The sequence below is a fragment of the Dipodomys merriami genome, unplaced genomic scaffold (genome assembly GCF_024711535.1).
Source record: "Dipodomys merriami isolate MVZ:Mamm:240054 unplaced genomic scaffold, mDipMer1.0.p SCAF_10, whole genome shotgun sequence".
Classification (NCBI taxonomy): Eukaryota; Metazoa; Chordata; class Mammalia; order Rodentia; family Heteromyidae; genus Dipodomys; species Dipodomys merriami.
In genome coordinates this window covers 15,117,594-15,141,691 of record NW_027202271.1, presented here as the reverse complement: position 1 = coordinate 15,141,691, position 24,098 = coordinate 15,117,594, and the positions used below count along the sequence as shown (strand labels likewise).

At 42.3% G+C, this 24,098-nt stretch overlaps 1 protein-coding gene across 2 annotated transcripts in view; it reads right to left on the bottom strand.

The window, feature by feature from the left end:
• Slc4a8 (solute carrier family 4 member 8) overlaps window positions 1-23,530 on the bottom strand; it is a 71,112-nt gene extending 47,582 nt beyond the window's left edge. The window contains exons 1-5 of one of the 2 annotated variants that reach the window (XM_070041329.1): window positions 23,346-23,530; window positions 11,966-12,047; window positions 4,227-4,373; window positions 3,226-3,361; window positions 1,449-1,609 (exon numbers count right to left, since the gene is read on the bottom strand). In XM_070041329.1, the coding sequence (XP_069897430.1) occupies window positions 1,449-1,609; window positions 3,226-3,361; window positions 4,227-4,373; window positions 11,966-12,047; window positions 23,346-23,519 (700 nt within the window). In that variant the 5' untranslated portion in view covers window positions 23,520-23,530. Of the gene's footprint in view, window positions 1-1,448; window positions 1,610-3,225; window positions 3,362-4,226; window positions 4,374-11,965; window positions 12,048-23,006; window positions 23,028-23,345 lie in introns of those variants that run through there. The other variant, XM_070041338.1, reaches the window with a different exon arrangement.
• Between the last annotated feature and the right edge of the window lie 568 nt (window positions 23,531-24,098).

Sequence of the window (24,098 nt, the reverse complement as noted above, 5' to 3'; positions counted from 1 at the left end):
TTTCTCTCCTCCATTTCTTCCCTTATGCTTTAGGATTCTTCATCTTGAAAGCAGAAAAAAAGTTTACCCCAGCTATTCCTGGATCTGTTGCCTCCTTTATCTTTTCTCCTATTGCTTAAAGTGCTCAACAAAAAAAAATTCCTCAGCCCTCTTAGCTATTCCAAAGAAAGTGTGTGTGTTTGCGTGCGCGTACACGCACGCATGCATGTGTGCATGTGCGCACACCTGGGTGCTGTCCCTGAGTTTTTGTTTCTTTCTTTCTTTCTTTTTTCTTTCTTCTTTTTTTTTTTTCTCAAGGCTACTTGCTCTACCACTCCAGCCACAGTTCTACTTTCAGCTCTCTGGTACTTTATTGGAGATAAGTCTCACAGACTTTCCTGCCTGGGCTGGCTTCAATCCTCAATCCTCCTGAGTAGTTAGGATTACAGGCATGAGCCACCAGCACCCAGTTTAAGAAAGTGCTTTTCATAAAAGAAATTACCAATAATCTTCCAGCTGCTGAATGCCACAGGTGTTCTGGTCCTCATCTCACACAGCCTCTATAAATCATTTGTTAAGCTGAAACTTCAGCCACACCCTGCAAAAAAGGTCTATGGTCTATGGCCACTGAGACCTACTTTATTTGTTAAAAAAGAAGTCTTTATATATGTACTAAAGTTCTCAAGATGAAGTAATTTTGTATTATTGGGGTGGCACTAAGTCCAGTAAAAATCATCTTTGTAAAAACCACACTGAAGTGAAACATAGAAGTTCACATGAAGACAGAAGCAGAAATGGGAATTAGGCAACTGAGGTTAAGAACATCTGGATTCCCCAATGGCTAGAAGCCCAGAGGAGCAAGGAATAAGTTTCTTACGAGCCCTCAGGGAGGATAGAGCTCTATATAGACCTTGATTTGGGGCTTGTAGCCTCTGAAACTGTGAGGAAACACATTTCTGGTGTGGTAAGTCACCAGACTATGAGCATTATGGCTCAATTTCTGCACATCTGCCTTAGATACCTTATTGAAAAATCTTTAATCCTCATTATCTCATTCTCTGCACAACTCCCAGCTGTCCCTTTCTCTAGTGACTCCTTAGCATCTCCGTTGCTGCATTTACTTTCATTGTTGTTTCCATGGCAACCTCACCCACTGGACTGACTGATCTTTATAATCCTATGCCTTACTTGCATGGCATGCAGCAGATAGTAGATACAAAATAAATGTCTTGCTGAATGACAGGGCAAACAGAAGGCTAAAGACCTTGTCAGTGAATCCCGTCATAAGCCTAGGAAATCGTTAAAGTAGCTAGCTTATTAGCTTGAAACTCATCCTACAGCCAAGGACACTGAGATCAGGAAAGTTATGACTTAAGGACATACACACACACACACCTGTTCGTCTTTGTTCCGTACCATACTTCTTTACTTACACAAAAATTGCTCTGTTTTCCCTCACCTGACCTTACCTGAAATTTCTTCAATGCTATTTGCACGCATATCCAGAAGGACAGTTCCATTAATAAGGCAGCTCCTCAGCTCAAAGAGGCTATGCAGTGAAAGAGTTGCCACATAAGGCTTGCTCCAGCGTTCCCCGCCATCCTCAACATCCTCTTCAAACTTCAGCCACCTGAAAGCAGTGCACATAACCACATCCCAAAGTAGAAAGGAGAGATTTTTCAGGAGATACATGTCTGAAGAGTCACACTGAACACTGGGAAATTGAATCTACACATTCTGGGTACTTTGATGAATGAAAAAGCCAGTTATGTAACAGTAAAGAACTGAGGATAGTTTAGTTCTATTTTTTTTTTATCAGTTGTGGGGCCTGAACTCTGGGCCTGGGCACTGTCCCTCAGCTCTTCAGCTCAAGGCTAGCATTCTACCACTCGAGCCACAGTACCACTTCCGGCTTTTTCTGCTTATGTGGTGCTGAGGAATCAAACCCAGGGCCTCATGCATGCAAGGCAAGCGCTCTACCACTGAGCCACCTTCCCAGCTCTAGCTCCATTTTTATTTAAAGCAAAATTTAAAAGCACAAACACATACATGGACGCCAAATTCATTCATTATTATCCCTGGTGTAAAAGGATTATACATCATTTTCTTCCTTTTGCTTATCTCTATTTTTTAATTTTCTATAATGATCATGCATTGCCTGCACAATTAAAAACTAGATGTAATCTTTATCAATTGGCTACAATGACAAATCACATTAACAAAATTATAATATTTTCAAGTGTTTTGTATGAACCTTAGAAGCCCATAAAGACAGAATGACAAAGACTAATTGCCTTTTCACTTGGTATCAGATTGATTGGCCTGTTTTGTTCTCTCAAGCCATAGAAAATGTACACAATGCAGCAGGCTTTCAGAAGAGCCATTTCAATGAGAGCTTGTGCCACAGGAGGCAATGTCCCTCCTTCACCACCTTCCCCAAGGTTAAGGAAGATGGTTTTGTATCATCAGTAAGGACACTGATCAATTAACAGAGGAAACTAGATATGGCCTTGGTTGATGATCTGAGGACTCTACTGGGACCTACATATACTCAAGCATGATCTACAACTACCCACAGAAAGTTGTAAAGTTGGGCTAGCTATACTACTGTGAAGTTGAATTGTTCCAAAGGAAGTTAAGTCTCAAAAATTCTGGGACAGCATAGTGCTGGTGGCTATAATCTTAGCTACTCAGGAGGCTGAGATCTCAGGATTGCAATTCAAAGCCAGCCCAGGAAGGAGTCTATGAGAATTTTATCTCCAATTAACCACCTAAAAACCAGAAGTAGAGCTGTGACTCAAAGTGGCATAGTACTAGCATTGAGCACAAAAAGCTCAGAGACAGTGCCCAGGCCCTGAGTTCAAGCACCAGGACTGACAAATAAAATAATAAATTCTGAGACTGTCAGTGAATTCAAACCCAAATGATCCTATAGTCCACTTTCAGAGAAGCCTGAAGCTATGCTATGTCTGACCAATGAGGTCTAGAAGATGCTGGATGGGGCACTTCGGTTATGAATTAACTCTAGGCCCCAAACAAATGAGACAGGATCCCCTGAAGGTCACATGTTTATGCCACCAACTCTATTTAAGGTATGACCAGGACATCCGAAAAGGTCAACACCAAGATGTCCCATAGGAGACATGACCCAAAAATAAATAAAAGGCAGGCAAGCCCATGGCTTGCTGAAAGGTATATATCTGTCTGTTCAAGCAGATCTTAATCCAGGTTGTTGAAAGACCTTACCTAGCTGTCTCCTTCCACTCAGCATCCTCTCCCTCTTTCATACAGATCTCATCCAGCTCTGTGAACAGCTCATGAGGTACATGTTCTTCATCTTCCTCGGTGCCAAGAATGAACTGAACACGCTGAGAAGGTGTGTCTAGGGAAACAGCCAGAGAGAAATGTCTGTCTCTTGCCTTAAAGTCAGAACACAAATAGCATTCTGTCTCACCTAACAACTTCAGGAAGACTATTTTTACTGTAGGTTTAAAAAAAAAAGCCCCAATGCTCAATAGGAAAGGTACTTATTACCTTACTCATGGAACTGTAACCCGCTGTACAGTATTTTTACAATAAAAATATATTTTAAAAAAAAGAAAGAAAGAAAACCCCACAAAACTCCTTTATTCTCAGAGGGGCGAAAAGCTGTTCTGTAGAAGCAGTTTCATGAGATGACACCTCTGTGAACTAAGATCACTGCTAGAAATCCCTTAAAAACCTGGAAACGACAAATTTGATCAAAAGAAATGGCTAATTCTCTAGTAAAGAATCTCACTTATAATATTGACTATGATGGAGGCTGAACTGAGCAGTTTTCATGAAGATCCTTTGGATTTTTACAGGCATTTCTTCTTGGGAACAAGCTCTGAAAACCCTACCTAAGGGTTAGAAAGGGGCTGGGAAGGTGGCTCAGTGGTAGAGCCCTTGCCTTGCATGCCTGAGGCCCACATAAGCAAAAAGAAAAAAAAAGCCAGAAGTGGTGCTGTGACTCAAGCGGTAGAGTGCTAGCCTTGAGCTGAAGAGCTGAGGGACAGTGCCCAGGCCCAGAGTTCAGGCCCCAAGACCGGACCCAAAAATAAATAAATAAATAAATAAATAAATAAATAAATAAATAAATAATAAGGGTTAGAGAATCAAGATGCCTGCTTGTGGCCCTCAAAAACAACCTGACCCTCACTCCCATCCCCACTATGGACAAACCCCAACCCCCCCGCCCCTCCCACACCCCGTCCCTAGGGTGTTACCATGGGCCAGTGCTTCCAAGCCCTCTTCTCCCTGGCTGGCCCCTTTGCCCCGTCCTCGCCTCCGGTGCTTCTGGCCATGGGTGCGGTGGTGCCGATGGCTCTGCCGGCCCAGAGGCATCCGAACCCCCACATACAGAGTCCTATGACCTGGAAGGAAGCGGAAGATCTGTAAAGAAAGCTTCTTTAGAAAAAGGAACATGGTATGGCTCAAGTGGTTGAGTGTCAGCTGTGAGAGAAAAAGCTGAGCGCAACGGCAATGAGTTCAGGCTCAAGTACCTGCACATCAAGAAAAGAGAGGGGAGGGGAGAGAGGGAAAAAAGGAATTTCACAGTTAAGAGGAAAAAGATCACAGGCTTCTTTTTGGACTCGCCACAACACGAGACTCTTCATTCTTAGACCTCAACCTCCTTTCTAGTCTTTTCTTCCTTTAGGACCAAATATACATTGAAAGTAAAACAAAAAAGAAAGACTTCTAAAAGAACCAAGCGAGCAGCTGAGGTGTTGATGGTTCACACCTATAATCCTAGCTACTCAGGGGGCTGAGATCTGTGAGCTACAGTTCAAAGCCAGCTGAGACAAGAAAATGAGACTCTTATCTCCAATTAAGCTCCAAAAAATCCAGAAATGGAGTTGTGGCCCAAATGGTAGAGTGCTAGCCTTGAGCACAAAAGCTTAAGGACAGTACCTAGGCTCTCAATTCAAGCCCCAGGAATGGCACCAAAAAACAAACAAACAAACAAAAAAAACCAAGTGATCATCTTAAGAGAGATAAAGGGAAATTCTATATGCTCATACAGAACAAGCATTCTTAAAAGGAAAAAATATGTAGAGATGTATACCTTCTCTACCTACCCCAACAACAGAATGGCCTGGCTCCAGCTCCAGGTCCTCTCTTGACTCTGGCTGCCGCAGCCATTTTTTCCTCTTTCTGAATCAAATTGCTGTTCCACAAATGTGCTGATGCTTTGTGGATTTTCAGTCATCCAAGATTTATTATGACAAATGCACCTTCCTTCCTGGTATCATTTCTGGTTTCCTTGACCAGACTTGTGGCCTCTTTTCTCAATGTAACTAGAGCCCTGGGCTAAAACTGCTCTCATACAGTTCTTTTCTGCCTTGTATTAATGCTAAAAAGTTCTCTGTCTGATCCCTACTGCTCATCTGCAAGCTCCTCAAGGTCCTACATCAGACCTTCTTCCCAGAGGCCCTACATAACCAAATTATGTCTTACCAAGGGTCATTGCTCCACTAATGTTCAGCAAACAGGATATCTTCTAAATGCCTCTCCTAGGAGCATAATCCTTTAGGACCTCCTTACAAGTACACAATCTGACATAAGAGGGCCTCCAATCCTAATAAGTCTACAAAAAAGACCATCTAACCAAAATGAATGTGATAAGGATAGATGAAGTAATCACTAGGGTATAGGGAGAATAAAAAGATTCTCACCAACTTGAGAAAGGAAAACTTGATCAGGAATACAGTACTCCCCAGAAAAGGAGCATTTAGAAGAAGAGCTGCCAACTCTGCCATTTTCTTTTCCTAGCAATGGGGTTTCCTAGTGCTGAACTAAACTTTGATGTTCCACAATTTCAAGTGATGCTAAAGTACCTGGAGTGTTATTTGTTTTGTCTATTTCCCCATCCTTTCCTTTGTCCTCCCCTCCTTTCCAAATTCCAAAGTACAAAAGCAAAATAAAATAGAAACAGTGAGGATTAGAAGAGAAAATGATTAGAGATCTGATAGAATGTAGAGAGGAAGATAAAATGCTTAGTATCTGATGGAATCATACCTTTTGCTTTCCACCTGACTCAAGACAATCTTACATTTTTGACAGGCAGATTTCTGAACACAATGTAGTCATCTTGCTACTGAGAGAGAAAGAGGGAGGGAGGGAGAGGGGGAGAGAGAGAGAGAGAGAGAGAGAGAGAGAGAGAGAGAGAGATACAGCCCCAGAAGAAATCATCTGCTAGAACACAAGATTATAGGCCACTGACATTGTCAATGTAAAGTGCTTACAGTATGAAAGTTACTAAATTAAATACCATCTGTTAATGTTCCAGTTTGGTATGCCAATGAAGTCCCTATGGTGTATCACTGAGATTGACCCAGGTGGCATTAGCAGAGGACTGGAGTCACCTAATTGGGCCAAGTTCTGTCCCAGGGGAGAGAGGATAGAGGATAGAGAAGTGAACCATACAAACTCTTCAGATAATGTGCTGTAGTTGGAGGAAAAGGACAACATGCAAACATAAGGGTAGTATTTCAAAGACTGATAAGTATGATGAATCAAAGTACTAAAATAAGAAGTGGAAGTGTGGTTCAAGTGGTAGAGCACCGGCCTCTCATATGAGAACACGAGGTCCAGAGTTCAAGCCCCAATACCTGTGTGTGTGCGCGCACACACACACACACACACACACACACACACACACACAACTAAAGTGTCTGCAACAAGAATAAAATAGAAATTGCTATGATGAGCAATGGGGAAAAGCCATGAGAAAAACTGGGAAGAGAGTATTTTAGGAGAGGGAAGATTAAGAAGCAAGCCACTAGGCTGGGATGTATGCGGCTGCTTCCAAGGCCAAAGATCAGCCAGTAGAGCCAGAGCCAGGTGAAAAGAGGGAAAGGAAGTTGGAAAAGGACAAAACAGTAGGAAGGAGCAGGCCATAAATAAAACATGAGCTATGAAAAACACAATTCTATCACCACTTCAAAGGGCCCCTAACACAGTGACCTTGATCTTATGAAATCTAATGCATTGAGGCAGAGCTGCACTTCAGTAGAGAACAGCTTCACTGAGGGTAATGCCAGTCTTACTAGAGCCATCTCGGCCATAGACTTCCTCTTTCCTCAAAACCAGCCAAAAGCAGCTACTACCTTCACTTCTCTTTGAACACATTCCCCACACCTCCACCAGGCTCACAACAGTGAGCCTAGTTGTTAGTAGTGCTACTTAATATTAGAACTACTGCATTCTACATACATACTAAAGAAATATTGAGGGGGTGGTGAATGGGTGGGTTTTACAACCAGTTATTAGACCTCATCTGATTGGCTAGTTTACTCCCTTGTCACTAATACAAAAAAAAAAAAAAATGAGGAGGCTAGGCCAAACTTCTCAGGCCTTGTCTGGTTGATGGTGAGTCCAAGTCAGAATGGTCAAATCCTAGGAAAGGTTCAGGCTAAGTCACCACTTGCAGATAACACAATAGCTTAACTGTTCTCCCTCCCTCTCCTTACTTATTTGTGGCAGAGAGGGATCATGGAAGGAGCTCAGTAAATGTTTGTTGAATAAATGTATGGTTCTGCTTCACATCTAAACTCCTAGTAGGCTAGTCTGAGACACATTGGGGAAAATGCCTTTCAAATGCCTTTAATGGTTCTGCAGGAAGTGAGATAAAAGTGAAATCTTAGAGAAAGAACTTTCTGCTTCTCTTTTGAAAACCCAGAGAGACAAAAATGAAAACAAGCTCAGCAGGGGTCGGAGCCAAGGATCAAGTGGCTGTCAGATGATTCGACATCAGTTTCTAGGCTGAAGATTCTGAAGCAGGAATATGAATTTTTTGAGCAAAATTAGCAGAAGCTATGACAGACACCAGAAAGTGAATATAGCTTAGTCCATCTAGCGGAATTCTGCAAGCCCAGTGACTTCAGCAAACTCACCTGTGGCCCCTTTTTTGCTGCTTATTCATATGCCTCCTATCCCGTCTTCATGTTCTTCATCTGCCCGCCCACACACCCAAATGTCATTCTCAAGCTGGTATAGAAAATGTCTAGCATTCGGAAAAGCAATGTATAAAGGACTCATCTAATTCCTCAATCTTTTTTTTTTTTTGGCCAGTCCTGGGGCTTGAACTTAGGGCTTGGGCACTGTCCTGAAACTCTTTGTACTTAAGGCTAGAACTCTACCACTTGAGCCACAGTGCCATTTCCAGTTTTTTCTGATTTTTTTCTTATTTTTCTTATTGGAGGTACGAGTCTTATGGACTTTCCTGCTTTAAACCATGATCTCAGACCTTAGTCTCCTGAGTAGCTAGGATTACAGGCATGAGCCACCAGCACTCAACTTTTTTTTTAAGTGTTACACCTACTCTATTGGAGTGCAAAATGAACTACTCTAATTTATTAAACTGTGTAAGAGAAATGTAATATCAATGTACCTTTAAAAAATCAGATGAGCATAATCATTAGCAACACAATGATCTGATCTGTGTAACTGGACAGAAACCATAGGGTTTAACCAACCTTTGGGCAGACAGAGACTAGGCCTACCATTGTATAATGCAGGGCACACACCATTTACCCAGCACTCACGCGGAGCTTAGCTACACATACTAAAGGATGTTCTGCTCCTCTGGGCTTACAGATTTACTCAGTCAATAACCACAGGGGGAAATCTAACACACAAGACTTTTAAGTTATAGGTATAACCAAATGGCTTTTGCCTCTATTAAAAACTTATTAGAAGGCATTAAACTTACTCAAGGATTCATAAATCTAGTAATTAATCAGGAATAATGATCTGCCAAGAACAATGGAAAAAGCCATTACTCAACTAAAGCAACTGCCTTATTTTCCTCCAGTTGCAGAGAGAGGCAACTGAAGCACATGATGAGCTGCTGTTCTTGAATTAATGTCTGGAAACTCTTCTTATAAACACATTGTAGAACACGTTGGTTCTTCCCAACGTGACGGTTTCCTGTATCTTCTGTTACTGGCAGAATTAGATTATGCAAAGAATCACATTTACAAAACTTCTCACAAGGGTCAGATACTAACTGTCAGCAATTGTTCTGAAAATGGGGTAAGGAATATCTTCTGTCTTGTGGGCAGAGGATATGAAACACAGGGGAGAGAGATTTAGAGATATTTCTGCAGCCTCAGAGCCTTATATCATTATGTGTATACTTCTAAATTAGAACACAATAATCTTCTGTCCTCCATCAAAGTGAGGATGGTTTCATTTATGTATGTATTTAGTGCCAATCCTGGGGCTTGAACACAGGGCCTGAGTGCTGTCCCTTAGCTTTTTGCTCAAGGCTGGCAATCTACCACTTGAACCACAGCTCCACCTATAGTTTTTTGGTAATTATGCTTTTTGGAGATAAGACTCAGGTTTGTCTGCCCCTGCTGGCTTCAAACCATCACCCTCAGGTCTCAGCCTCCTGAGTAGCTAGGATTACAAGCATAAGCCACCAGCACCCATTTGGAAATGGCTTTATTTTATGCCTTTCAGGAAGATACCTCCACCCTTCACAGTCTCACTCTGTCCTACCATTACACTTCAGTGAGTCAAGGTGGACACCACAACACAGTTAACCATCAACTCCAACCTTTCCCCTCTTCTCCAGAGCGATTCTTTAACTGCATCTGACCTGGGGCATGGGCACTTTTTGTCTTCCATTTGTACTTTTTATGTGTGTATGTGCTAACACAGAAAACATTTGAGTTTTCAGAATAGTCTATGTAGTATAAAGAACTGTTTTCCAACACATTATCCTGTAGTAATGCCATCGTCATTATGTAGCTTTCTTTTCCAGCAAAGCAGAATGCATAGCAATCAGATGATGTAATCTGGAGATGCTTCTCAAACTCTTGCCAGTTCCTTGGCTGACCTCTGTGGAATAAACCAAGTCCTTCAGATCCAAGAGAGCTTGGATCTATTCTACTTCCAAATAGACAAAGTGTTTATAAATGTTTCTCTCTTTATTGAAGGTAAAGGTCCAGGAGCAAGTGCTAGAGGACAACTGAATGGATACCAATGTGCCTCCAAAGTGCAACAGAAAGACAGACAGACAACAGGATTCTCAGGACAGAAGAGCAGGAATGACAAATAGAATTATATGAAGGATGGTGCATCAGCTGTAGTTGGATGTAAGCAGTTTGGCAGCATAAAGATGGCAGGATTCTACCTGAGCTTCCCCTATTTGGGTAGTTGAGCCTGAGAAGTCTCCTTCCATGTAAAAAGGGACAGTAATATGTCCATCTGCCTGTGGTACTAGGAAGCCAAAAAAGACAATTTGCTAATCTGCTGCTTAACACACAAAGGGCATTCAACAAATAGTAGCCTCCAACGCCAAACGTTTTCCTTTTCTTACTGATTTCCATTTACTGAAGCCCACATTGGCTCTACATCCAACTGGTCAAAGTAACTTGGGAAACTTGACCTTGATATACCCAAATACCACTGACCTCCACAGCCCCACCCACGTAAGTTCTCTTGGTAACAGACCCAGAGGCTGAGTCAGCCTCTACAGCTTCCACTCTCTCCCCATCCAAAGGACAAGTTTTCTCTAGAGGTTGCACATCTTTGATGCAAAACCCATCACGGGAACAAGCCGTACAGAGAGAACATTTCACACGCTGTCTCAGGCATCCGAAACATGCTGTATCACAGCCTTCAACTGTGCAAGGGGTGCTGCAGAGATTTCATCAAGACTTTTGAGCCAAACATAGCTTCTCGTTAAAGCAATATGGGATATGAGCCTTCCTCTGATGGGTGAAGAAAAGTGCACAGCCAATCAGGAACCATGACTATGTGTGAGTCTGACTGCTAAAGCTCCTACTGGGCTGCCTGGGATAAAGGAATAACAAAGAACATCACCCAGTGGTCATGTGGAGGGCTGGGGACAGGGAGTGGAAGAAGAAAGAGCCTGAATAAGGTGTCAGAGCCAGGAACAAAAATGCCTCTTCTTCCTTCCACCGTAACTCTTATGGAGTTTGGCACAGATGAATTCTCTTGTTTTCTTTTTTTCTATTTAGATGGCAACACTGGGCAAAATTGGGTATCATGAACAGTAGGAAGAGCCACTATTAGAACTGAAGTAAAATGAAGGATTTATAGCCACTAAGATTTCTTAATAATTATTTTGCATTTTTTTCTTTTAAAACTGTACACAGGAAAATCCATGAGATTCTTATCTCCAATTAACCACCCAAAAACTGTAAGTAGAGCTGTGGTTCAAAGTATTAGAGTGCTAACCTTGAACACAAAAGCTCAGGGACAGTACCCAGACTCTGAGTTCAAGCCCCACAACCAACAAGAACCACAAAAATTATCTGTAGACATATTTCTTAACAATTGTCAAGATTCAATAAACTGAACTGAGTCCTGTACATTTTTGAGGTTATTCACTAATGTGTAAACAATTCTTTACAGTGCTCAAAGCACTGTATCTGGTATCCTTTATGCCTTAATGATAGCCCTGTCAGCTACTCTACCTTCTTATTTTTGGAATTGGAGTTTGAATTCAGGACCTCAAGCTTGCTAAGTAGGTACTCTAGGCCATGCCTACAGCCCTTGGTTACTTTTGACATAGGTTCTCACACTTCTTGCCTGGGCCCACATCTAGACTGCAATTCACATATTCTACACTTCCTGTTATAGCTATGATAATAGCCATACACCACACCCAACTTTGGGCTGAGAATGGGCATCTCATAAGCTTTTCTGCTCAGCTGCCTTTGAACCACAACTCTGATCTCAGCTCCCAAGTAACTGGGATTACAAGCATGAGCCATGGTACTGAACTTTCTCTCTACTTTTATTAACAAATGAGGAAGGTGAAGCTAAAGAAAATAAGTGATTTTTTTTCCTCCCAAGATCTTACTGCTAGTGAGAGCAAGTTAGGGCTCAAACCCAGATCTTTGAGGGTAAAGCCAGGTCTATTCTAACACCAGACCAGTCTCTTACCAAGCTCCCTTAACAATTTCACACCAAACAGGGTTCTTACCTTCCAACTCTTCTTTTTCATAGTGAATGTTGAGAACAGTACTGGTCCCACCCTGATCCACTACAGCTTCTTCATCTGGTCTCTGTTTAAACACAAATAAGCAAGCAATCACAGCAGAACGTATACATCCAAACACTTTAGGTGTATTATTTGTCCAGATGCTTTTGACAGGGTAGGGTGAATAAAATTAGTTGATACTTTTTTTTTGGGGGGGGGGTCTGGTTGTAGGGCCTGAACTCTGGGCCTGGGTGCTGTCCCTCAGCTCTTCAGCTCAAGGCTAGCGCTCTACCACTTGAGCCACAACGCCACTTCCGGCTTTTTTCTTTTTGCTTATGTGGTGCTGAGGAATCGAACCCAGGGCCTATGCGTGCAAGGCAAGCGCTCTACCACTGAGCCACCTTCCCAGCCCTAGTTGATATGTTTTTTAAATGTAAACCTCGCAATACTTTGGGATACAAATAAAACAGCCATTTTATTTCTCATTTTATAAGTAAGTAGCCTGAGACCCAAAGGAAATTAAATCATTATGGCCCAAGGAGACAAGTGTGATAAAAAGTAGAAAGTGGACCAAGCTCAGGTCAAGGACAGCAGATTTCATGTTTTCTCCACTCCCAACTCCACCTACATATCTAGAAAGATCTGTAGGAAGATTTGGCACTTATTAGTAAGTGCTATCAAGCAAAACAGCTTCATCTGTTGCCAAGGAAGCCTTGGACTTTCTTGAGATGTGGCTGGCGTTGAATTTTGATCTTCAGATCTCAGTGTCCTGAGTAGCTAGGATTACAGGTATGAGCCACTGATACCCAGCTCTCAAAATCTTTTTGTTTTGAATTTTTTCTACTGGAAAAGCAGATTGCTCAGATTCAGCATTGTATTTGAGAGGCATAGATAATTATACTAACTTGGAGAAATAAGCTGAAAATTTGATCAGGTTCTGGAAGATAGGTAAGGGTTCAGAGTACTGGAGATGTGTGGACAGGTCATGCTCCAGAAGTGGATGGCCTGACAGCATGAGCAGAGATAGAAAGGTGGGAACATGTGCAGCAGTTCTGGGTTAAGTCAGCCTGGCTGGACTTAGAGACTTGGGAAGGAAAACAGATAGGCAGGGATACCAATTAAAGGTTAATTTTTTTTTCTTCTTAAACCATTTAGGGTCTTGTGAGCATTATTAATAAGCTAGGTATATGCTATTATACTCATTCTTTAATAAAGGCATTCAGAATCTACTATATGAAAAAAATCATTCTAAGTGCCAGTCTACAGTGATGGAGAAGACACACACAGTCCCTCCCTCAAGCAGCAGAATGAGATTTCATTACTGAGGAGAATTTCAGGGTTCTATGAGAGCATATAAATGGGGAGAGGTTAGCCTCATTTGGAAGTGGAACATAGTCTAGAAAGTCTTTCAAGCTGGACATTGGTAGCTCACACCTGTAATCCTAGCTAGTCAGGAGGCTGAGATCTGAGGATTGTAGGTCAAAAGCCAGCCTAGGCAGAAAAGTCTGTGAGACTCTTATCTCCAATAAATTGCTTAGAAAAAGCTGTGGCTGAAGTGATAAGATGTTACCATTGAACACAAAGAAGCTCAGGGACACCTCCCAGGCCCCAGGAGTTCAAGCCCCAAGGACTGGCAAAAAAGGAACGAAGGAAGGAAGGAAGGAAGGAAGGAAGGAAGGAAGGAAGGAAGGAAGGAAGGAAGGAAGGAAGGAAGGAAGGAAGGAAGGAAGGAAGGAAGGAAGGAAGGAAGGAAGGAAGGAAGGAAGGAAGGAAGGAAGGAAGGAAGGAAGGAAGGAAGGATATTTAGGCTGAGATCTAGGAGGTGAGTATCAGCTGCCAGTGCTGGAGCAGGAGCAGGAGAGAGAGAATGATAGCTCCGGGCAGATTAGCACCCAATAAAGAAGGTGAGGATGGTTCTGGCACTGAAAAAAAAATGCCCAGTTTGATTAAAAGGGCTGGAGAGTATGGAGTAGAATAAATGAGAAAAGAGAATGAATTTGAGAGAAACTGCAGTAGACTTGATAATAATAAGGGAACAAACTTCCTAAGGATATAGTCAGTAAATGCATGTAGACTGTCTAAATAAGTCTACAATTTCAAAACTGAGCTCAGAGCCTGTGATGCTAAGGCTACAAATAAATAAGGGGGGAAGGCGGCAGTTTGCTACTGTTGGAAGTTTAGCTTGCTTTTAGGTTTAAGTACTGCGCCACACAGCTTAATGCTGTGATTGAAATTTAAGACTCCAGGAAGGGAAACAAAGGGTAGAGAGCTCTTCCTTAGGAATTAAGGGTAGAAAATGAGCCTTAAGACAAGAAAGGTGGAAATAGAGAGGAGAAGCATGGTTCCATTTTTTACATGTGTACATTGCATAGTAGGACTGTATTCACCCACCCTTCCTCTCTATTTTATATTCTATCTTGTATTTTTTCATCAAACAAAAAGTTATGCATGTAGATAACTGTTCACATTCGGCTTCCCACTGGTTTTTAATATCTAGAGGACAGAGATCAATTAATAATAATACCTGGGACTGTCCACAGATACCTGACACAGTATAGAATGCAATCATTAACTGGAGAGGAGGAAGAAGAGAAGAAGAAATGATTGCCATCTTGACTCTAAGACTATAAAATCAAAATAAGGGGAACAAGGTCAATCATTTGAAAACTTCCAGTTGGGAAACTTATTATTTGTTAGTTTCCTTAATTTAGATTGCTCATCTAATTTAATCAAAATTCACTGATTAATTTGTTCCCTTATTTTCTGTCTTACCAAAGAAAACAGCCAGTAACCATTAACCAAAACACCTGAAAAGTCAGGCTTCAATATGAACGTGTGGATTCTGGTTCAAATAAACTAAGTGTAAAAATTATTATTATTATTATAAGATACAGAAATTTTAAAACAACTAAATATACATTTGATTATATTGAAAAATTGCTGTCACTTTTTTCTCTTATTATTGTCTGGTGTCTTTAAAAGTATGATAATCATCTCCTGATCTGGCAGTAATGTCATTTTTTTTATAAAAATGAGTCCTTAATCTTTAGTGACACACACTAAGTTTTTACTGATGAAATGATAGAATGTCTGGTATGTGGCGGATGGAGACACAGATGGACCAACATGGTGTATTGATTATTGAAACCAAATCGTTGGTACTTGATGATTCACTATGCAAATCTCTCTACTTTGATATATGCTTGAAATATGCAAAGTTTGTTTGAAACCATTCAAAATGCAAAGAAAGGAACATCAGGTCTCTTTGGTCTGTGCTTGCTGAAGATTCCTCACCAGTTGGCTATTATTTCCTCTGATACCACCTCCACTATGATAAAGAAGAGTTCTCAACTTGGAGTTCATCTATTTGAAGGGTACCTATCAACGTCCTTCAGAGAACCGTGGTAATATCTATGCAGGTCCATTTTGTAGGAGAGGGGAACAGAGTCCATAACTTTGATCAGAGTCTCAGAAGGGCTTGTACTCAGAAGAGGTAAGAATCATGAAAAACCCACAATATAAACTGATGAGAAAAAAGAAAAGAGGAGGGAAGGAAGGGAGAATAAACTAAAGATAATGCCCTTTTTCTAAGTAATCCTCGTCTCTGTACTTCTTCCTAGTATTCACTGACAATGGCCTCTACATAAATGCAAACTGGGGTACCTACTTCAGGGATTAATTAATATTTTTAAAAAGAATTAAACATACATTGAAAGTGCATGGCAGGTCTTGAGGAGGGGGACGGAAACATTGTTAGGAGCCTTGAGGGAAAAAAAAAGAATTATAGTTTGAGTAGCAGACCAGTCTTACTTACAGTAATAGACAAATTAAGACATTGAGTGGTACATAATGGTCCCAACTCCTGGAAACAGCCAAAAGGATGCAGGAAGGAAGGAAGTGATAGACAGAACCTGCCCTGGCCCCTCTTCTTTCTCTCCTCCTCCTGCTCCACTCTGGACAGCCCTTCCTGCAATAGGCAGCTCTCATACATTTCACCTCAATGACCTCTTTCATTTCCCAAAGCATTTAATATTTTCATTATATAGAATATCCTCCCACTCAGACCCACCTTCAGCCTTTAAGAATATTGAGCTCTGATTCATTTAACCATTTAAAAATCAACAGATATAGAGATGGTATCCAGGTTTTTTGTTGTTGTTGTTTTCTTTTTGGTATTTTTGTTGGTGGTGGTGATGGTTTTTTGTTTTGTTTTGTTTTTTGCCAGTCCTGGGGCTTGAACTCAGGACCTGGGTACTGTCCCTGAGCTTCTTTTTGCTCAAGGCTATCAGTCTACCACATGAGCCACAGTGCCACTTCTGGCTTTTTCTGTTTATGTGGTACTAAGGAATTGAACCTAGGGTTTCATGCATGCTAGGCAAGCACTCTACCACTATGCCACATTCCCAGGCCCTCCAGGGTTTTTTTGATAAGGACTCTACTAATGAACTCTATTGTCAATCCTACTTAGAGGTTTCCAATCCATACACTGAGTTGATACAATTAGAATTAGGAAGAGATGTTTATTCAGCATTTGTTATATAGCATCTTTGCTACATACATTATCTCACTTAATCCTCAAAGAAAATAGTCCTAAGTCAAAGCTAAGTAAGACCTCATAAGAGCTAAGATAGGTCTGTATTCATTATTAACATTATATACTAATATTGCTTTTTAAAAAAAGAATCTGGTCATTTTAGAGAGCTCAAGTCACTTAATCATGGGTTAATGCCCACAGTGAGAATAGTTCAAGTCATATTATCACCATCTTAAATCCAGTACAGTAACAGAACCTCATGCACCAAATGTCCTTTTACTGACCAGATCTCCATTTGTTCTCCTCTCATTCATTTCCATTTTGCTCTCCATTCGACAAAGCATCTGAATTCTGGTGTCTTGTAGACACTGTCACATAATCTGACCCAGACTTTTAATTCTCTAACTCCCTCAAGTACTTCCTCACTTAATTCAAACACCAGAGAGAGAGGGAAAAAAAAGTTCCATGTGACCTTGCGCAGCTGTTTCCGATCTACTCTTCTCAGTGGTCACAAGCTGCTTATTCTGACTCATCAGCAGCCTGTGAGGAAACAAAAACTCTAAAATGGCTCTGGTTTCTCAGGGATTCTTTCTTTGAATCTCATTTCGGAGTCATTCCTACTCAGTGTAGATTACTAGATCAGTATACTGTAATAGGGAGAATAATGACCCCCTAATGACACATCCTAATCCTTAAGAATTTGTGATTGTGCCAGGTGCTGGTGGCTCATACCTGTAATCTTAGCTATTCAGGAGGCTGATATTTGAGGATTGTGGTTCTAAGTTAGCCGGAGCAGGAAAGTCCATGAGATTGTTATCTCCAATTAACCAAGAGAAAGCCTGAAGTAGAACTGTAACTCAAGTGGCAGAGCATTAACCATGAGGGGGGAAAAAAAAAAAACTCAAGGACAGTGCCTAGACCCTGAGTTCGAGTTTTTGTATATGTGCCTAGGACTAGCACACACAACACACACACAACACACACACACACACACACACAATGTGATTGTTACCTAACATGGCAAAAGAGAATTAAAATTGCGTGAGAAGTAAGGTTGCTAACCAGTGGAAGTTAGGAGATTATCATAAACTATATACAAAACAAAGTATTTTCAGAAGGATAAGAAGGCTGGGCACCAGCGGCTCATGCCCCAACTCCTAACTACTTGAGAGGCTGAGATCCAAAGATTGCAGTTCAAAGCCAGCCTGGGCAGGAAAGTCTGTGTGACTCTTATCTCCAATTAACCACTAAGAAAAAGTGGGAAGTGGAGGTATACTCAAGTAGTAGAGCTAGCCTTGAGCAATAAAGCTCAGGGTTGGAACAGAGCCTAGACCCTCAGTTCAAGCTCCAGGACCAGCACACCACACACACACACACACACACACACACACACACACACACACACACACACACACACACACACACACACACACACACACACACACACACACACACACACACACACACACACACACACACACACACACACACACACACACACACACACACACACACGGTAAGAGAGAAGGAGAAGAGAAGAATCAGAGAAGAAGAGACCACAATCAAGGTCTTAGAGATAAAGGATGGGGGGAAAAATCTATGAACCAAGGAATTCAAGCAGTCTCTGAAAAATAGGAAAAGCAAAGAAAAAGTTCGATCCTAGAACTTCCACAAAGAAATACAACCCCACCAACACTTAATTTAATTTTAGTGCATGGAGATCTGTGTCAGACTACTGAACTGAAGAATTCAAAGATGATAAACTTAGGTTGTTGAAGCTACTCCATTTGTGGTAATCTGTTATGTCAGCAATAGGCAGCTAATCCTCTATATATTATGACTCCCTTTGTGACTACCTTAAGGAAAAACAACCAACCTTTCCATTATCTAAAATTTGTTGTTGTAACCTAGCAACAAATCTACAATAAATACTTTTCTTTGTCCTGGTTACCACTGTGTGCCCTGTCTACTCTGCCAAGCAAATCATGAACTAAGACAATTATCTCAAGGTTTTAAAGGAAGTAAATTTGCAGCGTGAATTGCACTCAACTCTGCTCAAGGCCTGCCTGGTAATTCAGCCCACATTTCTACTATTGAAACTCCTCAGTAGAGCTGGCAAAGCCACATGAAGAGAATGCCCATAGGCTCCCTGGTTCTCCCATATTACCTACGGCAGGGGAGAGGGGAGAGGTCATGAACTGTATTGCAATGTAGTGAGAGAAGAAATTGGTATCCAAGATTGACATTTTATTGAGTAACGCTGAACAAATATTTGTCAATTGGTTGCCCTAAACTGATCGTGACCTTCAGAAAAGTTGACCCACCCTCTTATAGAGCCATTTATTCATTTGCTCAGCAAACATTTGCTGAACTCCAACATGTGTCAGAGTCACTAGACACTAGAACTCAAGGTTCTTCAGGAGCCTTTGTCTTATCCTTGTTTTATCAGATCCAGATAAGAGACAGGATGGGACCCACTCCCCACTGGACATACTTCTTGGTTGTCATCCACTTACTCAGATTTGATATTCTGATGATTTCTGCAAAATGTTTACTTCTAAGCAGTCCTGATTTGCATAAAATCCTTCCCCCCTTGTCTTCCCCTCTACTGTTTCCACTCTCACTAAACCTCCCTTCAGTACCCTGCATTGTTTGCTCAAATGCTGAGGATTCCAACCTCTCCAGTCTTCTCTCCGAGTACTTTCTTCAGCTCAGTTGTGAAACTGTGAAGCTATAAGATGCCCCCAGTTCTTGACCAAAGTAGGAACTTTCCCTTAAACTGTCGTATGTTCTTCCTCCATTACTATCCTCTTTAAGAGCTCATCAATTCTTAAAATTTTAATACATTCCAGAGAGCTCATCAAAATGAATAATGAGGTTCAGCACTGCTGGCTCATGTCTGTAATTCTGACTACTCAGGAAGATGAGATCTGAGGATGGCAGTTCGAAGCCAGCCTAGGCAGGAAAGTCTGTGAGACTTTTATCTTCAATTAAATCACTTAAAAAGCTAGAAGTGGATCTGTGGCAAAGTGGTAGAGTGCTAGCATTGAGCAAAAAAAGTTCAAGGACAGTGCCCAGTCCCTGAGCCCCAGAGTGGCACACAAATATATATATATCTTAAATTATTGCAACAACCTCCTAGCTGGCCTCCCTCATTCCAATCAGCCTCACAATAATACATCCTTTCTATATTTTACCACCCATATTTTCTCAAACACACTTCTTAAGCGCTCACCCAGAGTCAGTAGTGATCTAGATGTCAAAGCCACAGGCTGCAATAATGCACAGTGATAAAGGTTATTCTTGGAAAGAGGCAGCACTGGATTTTTGCAGAGCCATGAGCATCTTGAACCTCCTCCCTAAATCTCATTTTCCTCATTTGCAAAATGGAAAAATAAAGGTGCATAATTCTCACGGTTATAGAAAGAGTTAAATGGGATCATTAGGATGAGGATGTAGATAAATGGTAGAGGGCTTGAATAGTATTCCAGAGGCCTTGGATTTGATCTCTAGCACTCACTTCCCATTGGCCATGCTTGATCCACAGCATAGCAAGAAGGAAGGAAGGAAAGAAGGAAGGAAAAATGAAGGGAAAGAGGGAGAAGGAGGGAAGGAGGGAGGGAAAGAGGGAGGGAGGAAGAGAGAAGAAATGCAATAGTACATAGAAAATACCTAGTACAGGTCCTAGCACATGGTGGCAAGCACTCAATAAAAGCTACAAAAACAATAAATGGAGCTATTAGATGAGCAGCAGAGTATCTCGTATACAGTTTCAGAACACTTGGTAGGTTCTGTGAGCAGAAGAAACTGAGTGGCAAATTCTAATAGATGAACAGAGAACTAGACCCTAAAGGTCAGAATAGAATTTCTGAGGTGAAGAGGAAGGTGTCCACCTTGGACACCTTAGAAAATGCACAGTAACAAAGGGAGAGTTGTGTGTGAACCACACATTTGTTACACTGGGCTAATCCTGACTAGACTCTGAGCTCTTTAATATAAGTACCTTGGTTTGAAGATAAAGGAGTGTCATTTATTTATGATGCTCATGCAATTAAGCAGCATTGTATATCAGGCATTCTTCTAGATGACAAAATTTTCTGCCTGACTTCTGTCCTCATGTAGCTTCTATTTGAGAATAAACAAGAATCAAAACAAGAACCCTTCAGATAAGTTATATGTGCTAACAAGAGGCCAACCAATGCTATACAGTGAGATCCTGCCTCAAAAACAGCAAAAGAGGAGGAGGAGGGGGAGGAAGAAGAGATAAAGCACTGAAGGGTTTCAAAATAGAAAAATGGCATGATCTGATTTGTGTTTGAAGAGCTCTCTGGCTGCTATGTGTACAGTGGACTGTAGACCAGAAGAGCAATCAGAAGGTACTGTCAGACTAGGGCAGTAGTAGTAGTACTATATATAGTAGATACCAGGTAAAACAGCACAAACTTATGCAGATGTGCTAGCTGGAACCCTCTCTGTTTATGCCATGTCCTCACTCTGTAAGGTCTATCTCCCATGCACACAGCCTGGTAGGCACACAGGAGCTTCACTGGTAATCGTCAATTAATTGACCATGTCTCCTCCAAGTCATGCCCCACTTCCTTTCTTCCTTCTACCCTCATTCCCTCTTCTTCCCTACATCTCAAGTTCCCCTATACCTAACGCCTGACTCCAGCCTTCATGAAGTCTTACTGTTTCCACACTTCTATTTCTTCTCCTCATTCTGTCACCATGAAAGTTTCAGAGACTATATGTAAAAGAGATCATTATTTCCCATCCTACCCTCAGAAGCACTGGGGAAATCATCAATTTCGCAGAACATTAACAGAATCCTAAGGGTTATTATGCTCTCAATAATACAACCTGTACATATTCTGCATGTTAAGGACACTCTCTCCTCACATTTGTTCCAGTCTGTTCTCCCCCTGCAGCCAGAAAAATGTTTCACTAGAAAGATGTAATCATGATCTCATTTGCTCTCTCCGCCAGCAGGCTCTCTCTCCTGCCTCACCTTCCCCTCTAGTGGCATCCTCTTGTTCCTCAGATAAATACCAACTTTCTCAACAGGGGCTACAATAATAGCCACTACATTACAACCCCAGAGTATATCTTACACTATTCCCCTCATTGCCCCCTACGGCTCTACATTATTGGCCTTTCAGGATGTGCTCCCTCTTCTACCACAGGACTTTTGAGTATGCAGTTCTCTTTGTCTCTAATTCATTTGATAAGCCCCTTTCCTCAGTGGATATCATTCTTCAGATCTTTGTTCAAATTTTCTTCCTTAGAAAAATCTCTAATCTGTAGTTGTTTATACCCTCATAGGACTAAGCACTAAATTTATTTTGTGTGAGTTTTAGTTTTTGAGACAGGGTCTTGCTATGTAGCCAGGTGGTTTCAAATTCTCAATCCTCTATTCAGCCTCCCCAGTGCTGTGTGATTGATTAAAAATAGGCTGGAGATGTGGCTTAGTAGTAGAACACTTGCCTAGCATGCATGAGGCAGAGTTCATCTCTAACACCACATGGAAGAAAGGAGAGAGGGAGAGGGAGGGAGGGAGGGAAGAAAAGAAAGAAAAGGAATTCCTTCTTTCCGCTTCCCACTATATGGTAAGCTCCAGGAAAGCAAAATATTGCCTATTTTTCTTTACCATCATACCCCAGAGGTTGAATATCCACAACAGGCTTTAAGGTTAGATATGGAAAGATTTTCCAAAATGTTTATATTCTTTTTTTTTCCTTGCCAGGACTGAAGCTTGCACTGTCTCTTAATTTTTTCACTTAAGGCTGGTGCTCTACCAATTGAAACACAACTCTACTTCTGGATTTTTAGTGGTTAACTGAAGATAAGAATCTAACAGACTTTTCCTGCCTTAGCTGGCTTTGAACAGATCTCCTCAGATCTCCCAAGTACTTAGCATTACAGGTGTGAACCACTACTTACATATTTTTTTAATAGTAAGCAAAGAAGGAATTATAGATCTTTTAGTGGCAAATGACTACCAGGAAGAAGAGGAAGGAGTCAGTGTCTTGATACTCATTTTGCTACAAACTTCAACTGAAACTCATCCCTGACATCAACATTGCATTTGTTTCCAAGACCTGTCATACTTCCTGAGATGGACCATCCACCTCTGCCCAGTCCTTCCGTGGTCTTGGCTGCTCTTGTGCCTTCAAGCCCTCTGTCCAGGGCACTAACCACACCATCTTATTACTTTCTTACAGTAGCCACCCAGCAGTTCTATGATCAATGACTTCAGCTCTGGCTTTGTTTTGTTTTGTTTTTCATTCCCTTAAATCAAGCCGTTCCTGCCCCTGTGTGGCTTGCCTACCCAGAACTTGTCAGATGTCTGTGCAATGGGTCTGGGGGGAGACACAAAGCTGGCCAACACTAATGAGGGCTGTTTCAACCTCCACAGTCTTCTTTCTAGCCCTGAACTAGAGGTGCCAGAAAATTTTAAAAATTAAACACACACCCAGCAGAGCAAGATCTCTGGCTACCCTTTTCACCCACATTGTTCCAGCAGGACAAAGCAAGGCCAGAAGCCGGCCTCTCCCACCATGGAGGACCAGAGAACCGAGGTCGCCACCCTCCGGCCCCCATCTGCGAGATGCTGGGCGAAGCAAGGGCTGCGGCAAGGGCTGCTCTGCCTCCTAGGTTCGGACCCAAGGTCACCCTCTCTCAGGCCAGGCTGGATCCCCAACCGCCCGAGCGCCCCCTGGCGTCCCGAGCTGGCCTCCCCTCGCCCTCGGGGAGAGGCCTGGGAAAGCCGGGCTTGGGGACCCGAGGAAGGAGGGTGGGCCGAGGATGAGGAGGCTGAGCCCTGGGGAGGGGCGGGAGGCGGGGCCCTACCTGACAGCTGAGGACGCCGTCCGAGTGATTCCCGGCTGGCATGGCGGAGCGGAACTCGGTCTCCCCGGTGGGTTCCAGGCCGAACGTCAGCAGTCCACACCCCTCCGGTTGGGTGTGAGCGGACACAAGCGAGCGCGCGCGGCGACCCCTACCCTGGAGCAAACGGTCAACCATCAAGCGCCGCCGCCGCCGCCTCCATAGCCACCGGTCCGCGAGGCACACGCCGCAGCCAATCAGCGAGCGGCTCATGCAGCCAATCAGAGCGCGGAGCACGGGAGGACGCTGGCCAGCGGTACCCTGGGCTACCGCCGGGGGGAGGGGGGGGAAGTGGAGAAGTAGTCCTGGCCCAGTTGTCATGGAAACCGCCTCCCTCCCTTCTGGGGCCTCTGGGCTCCAAGGTCCTTTCCCGAAATTGAAAATCTCTGCTTTGATTTGCAGCGGCACCTGACTCTTGAAAACAAGGAACAAAGTATCGCGTTTGCCTATTCTGGTTTTACTCCTTGAAGAGATGGTTTTGTTTTTTATTTTTAATTTTTAAATTTTAAGGAATTAGCCTGCCCCTCAGATTGCAGGAGAAAATGATTGGGGATGAGGGGGAAAGTCCTTCTAAAAATTATTTATTAATCCCTGAGCTAGTGTCCAGATTGAAGAGAACACTAAAGAGAAGCAGAGCGACAACAGTCAGGACCTCCCCACCCCCATCTCTCTCCCTCCCCCCCCCCCACACACACACAGAGGCTATATCTTAAGCCT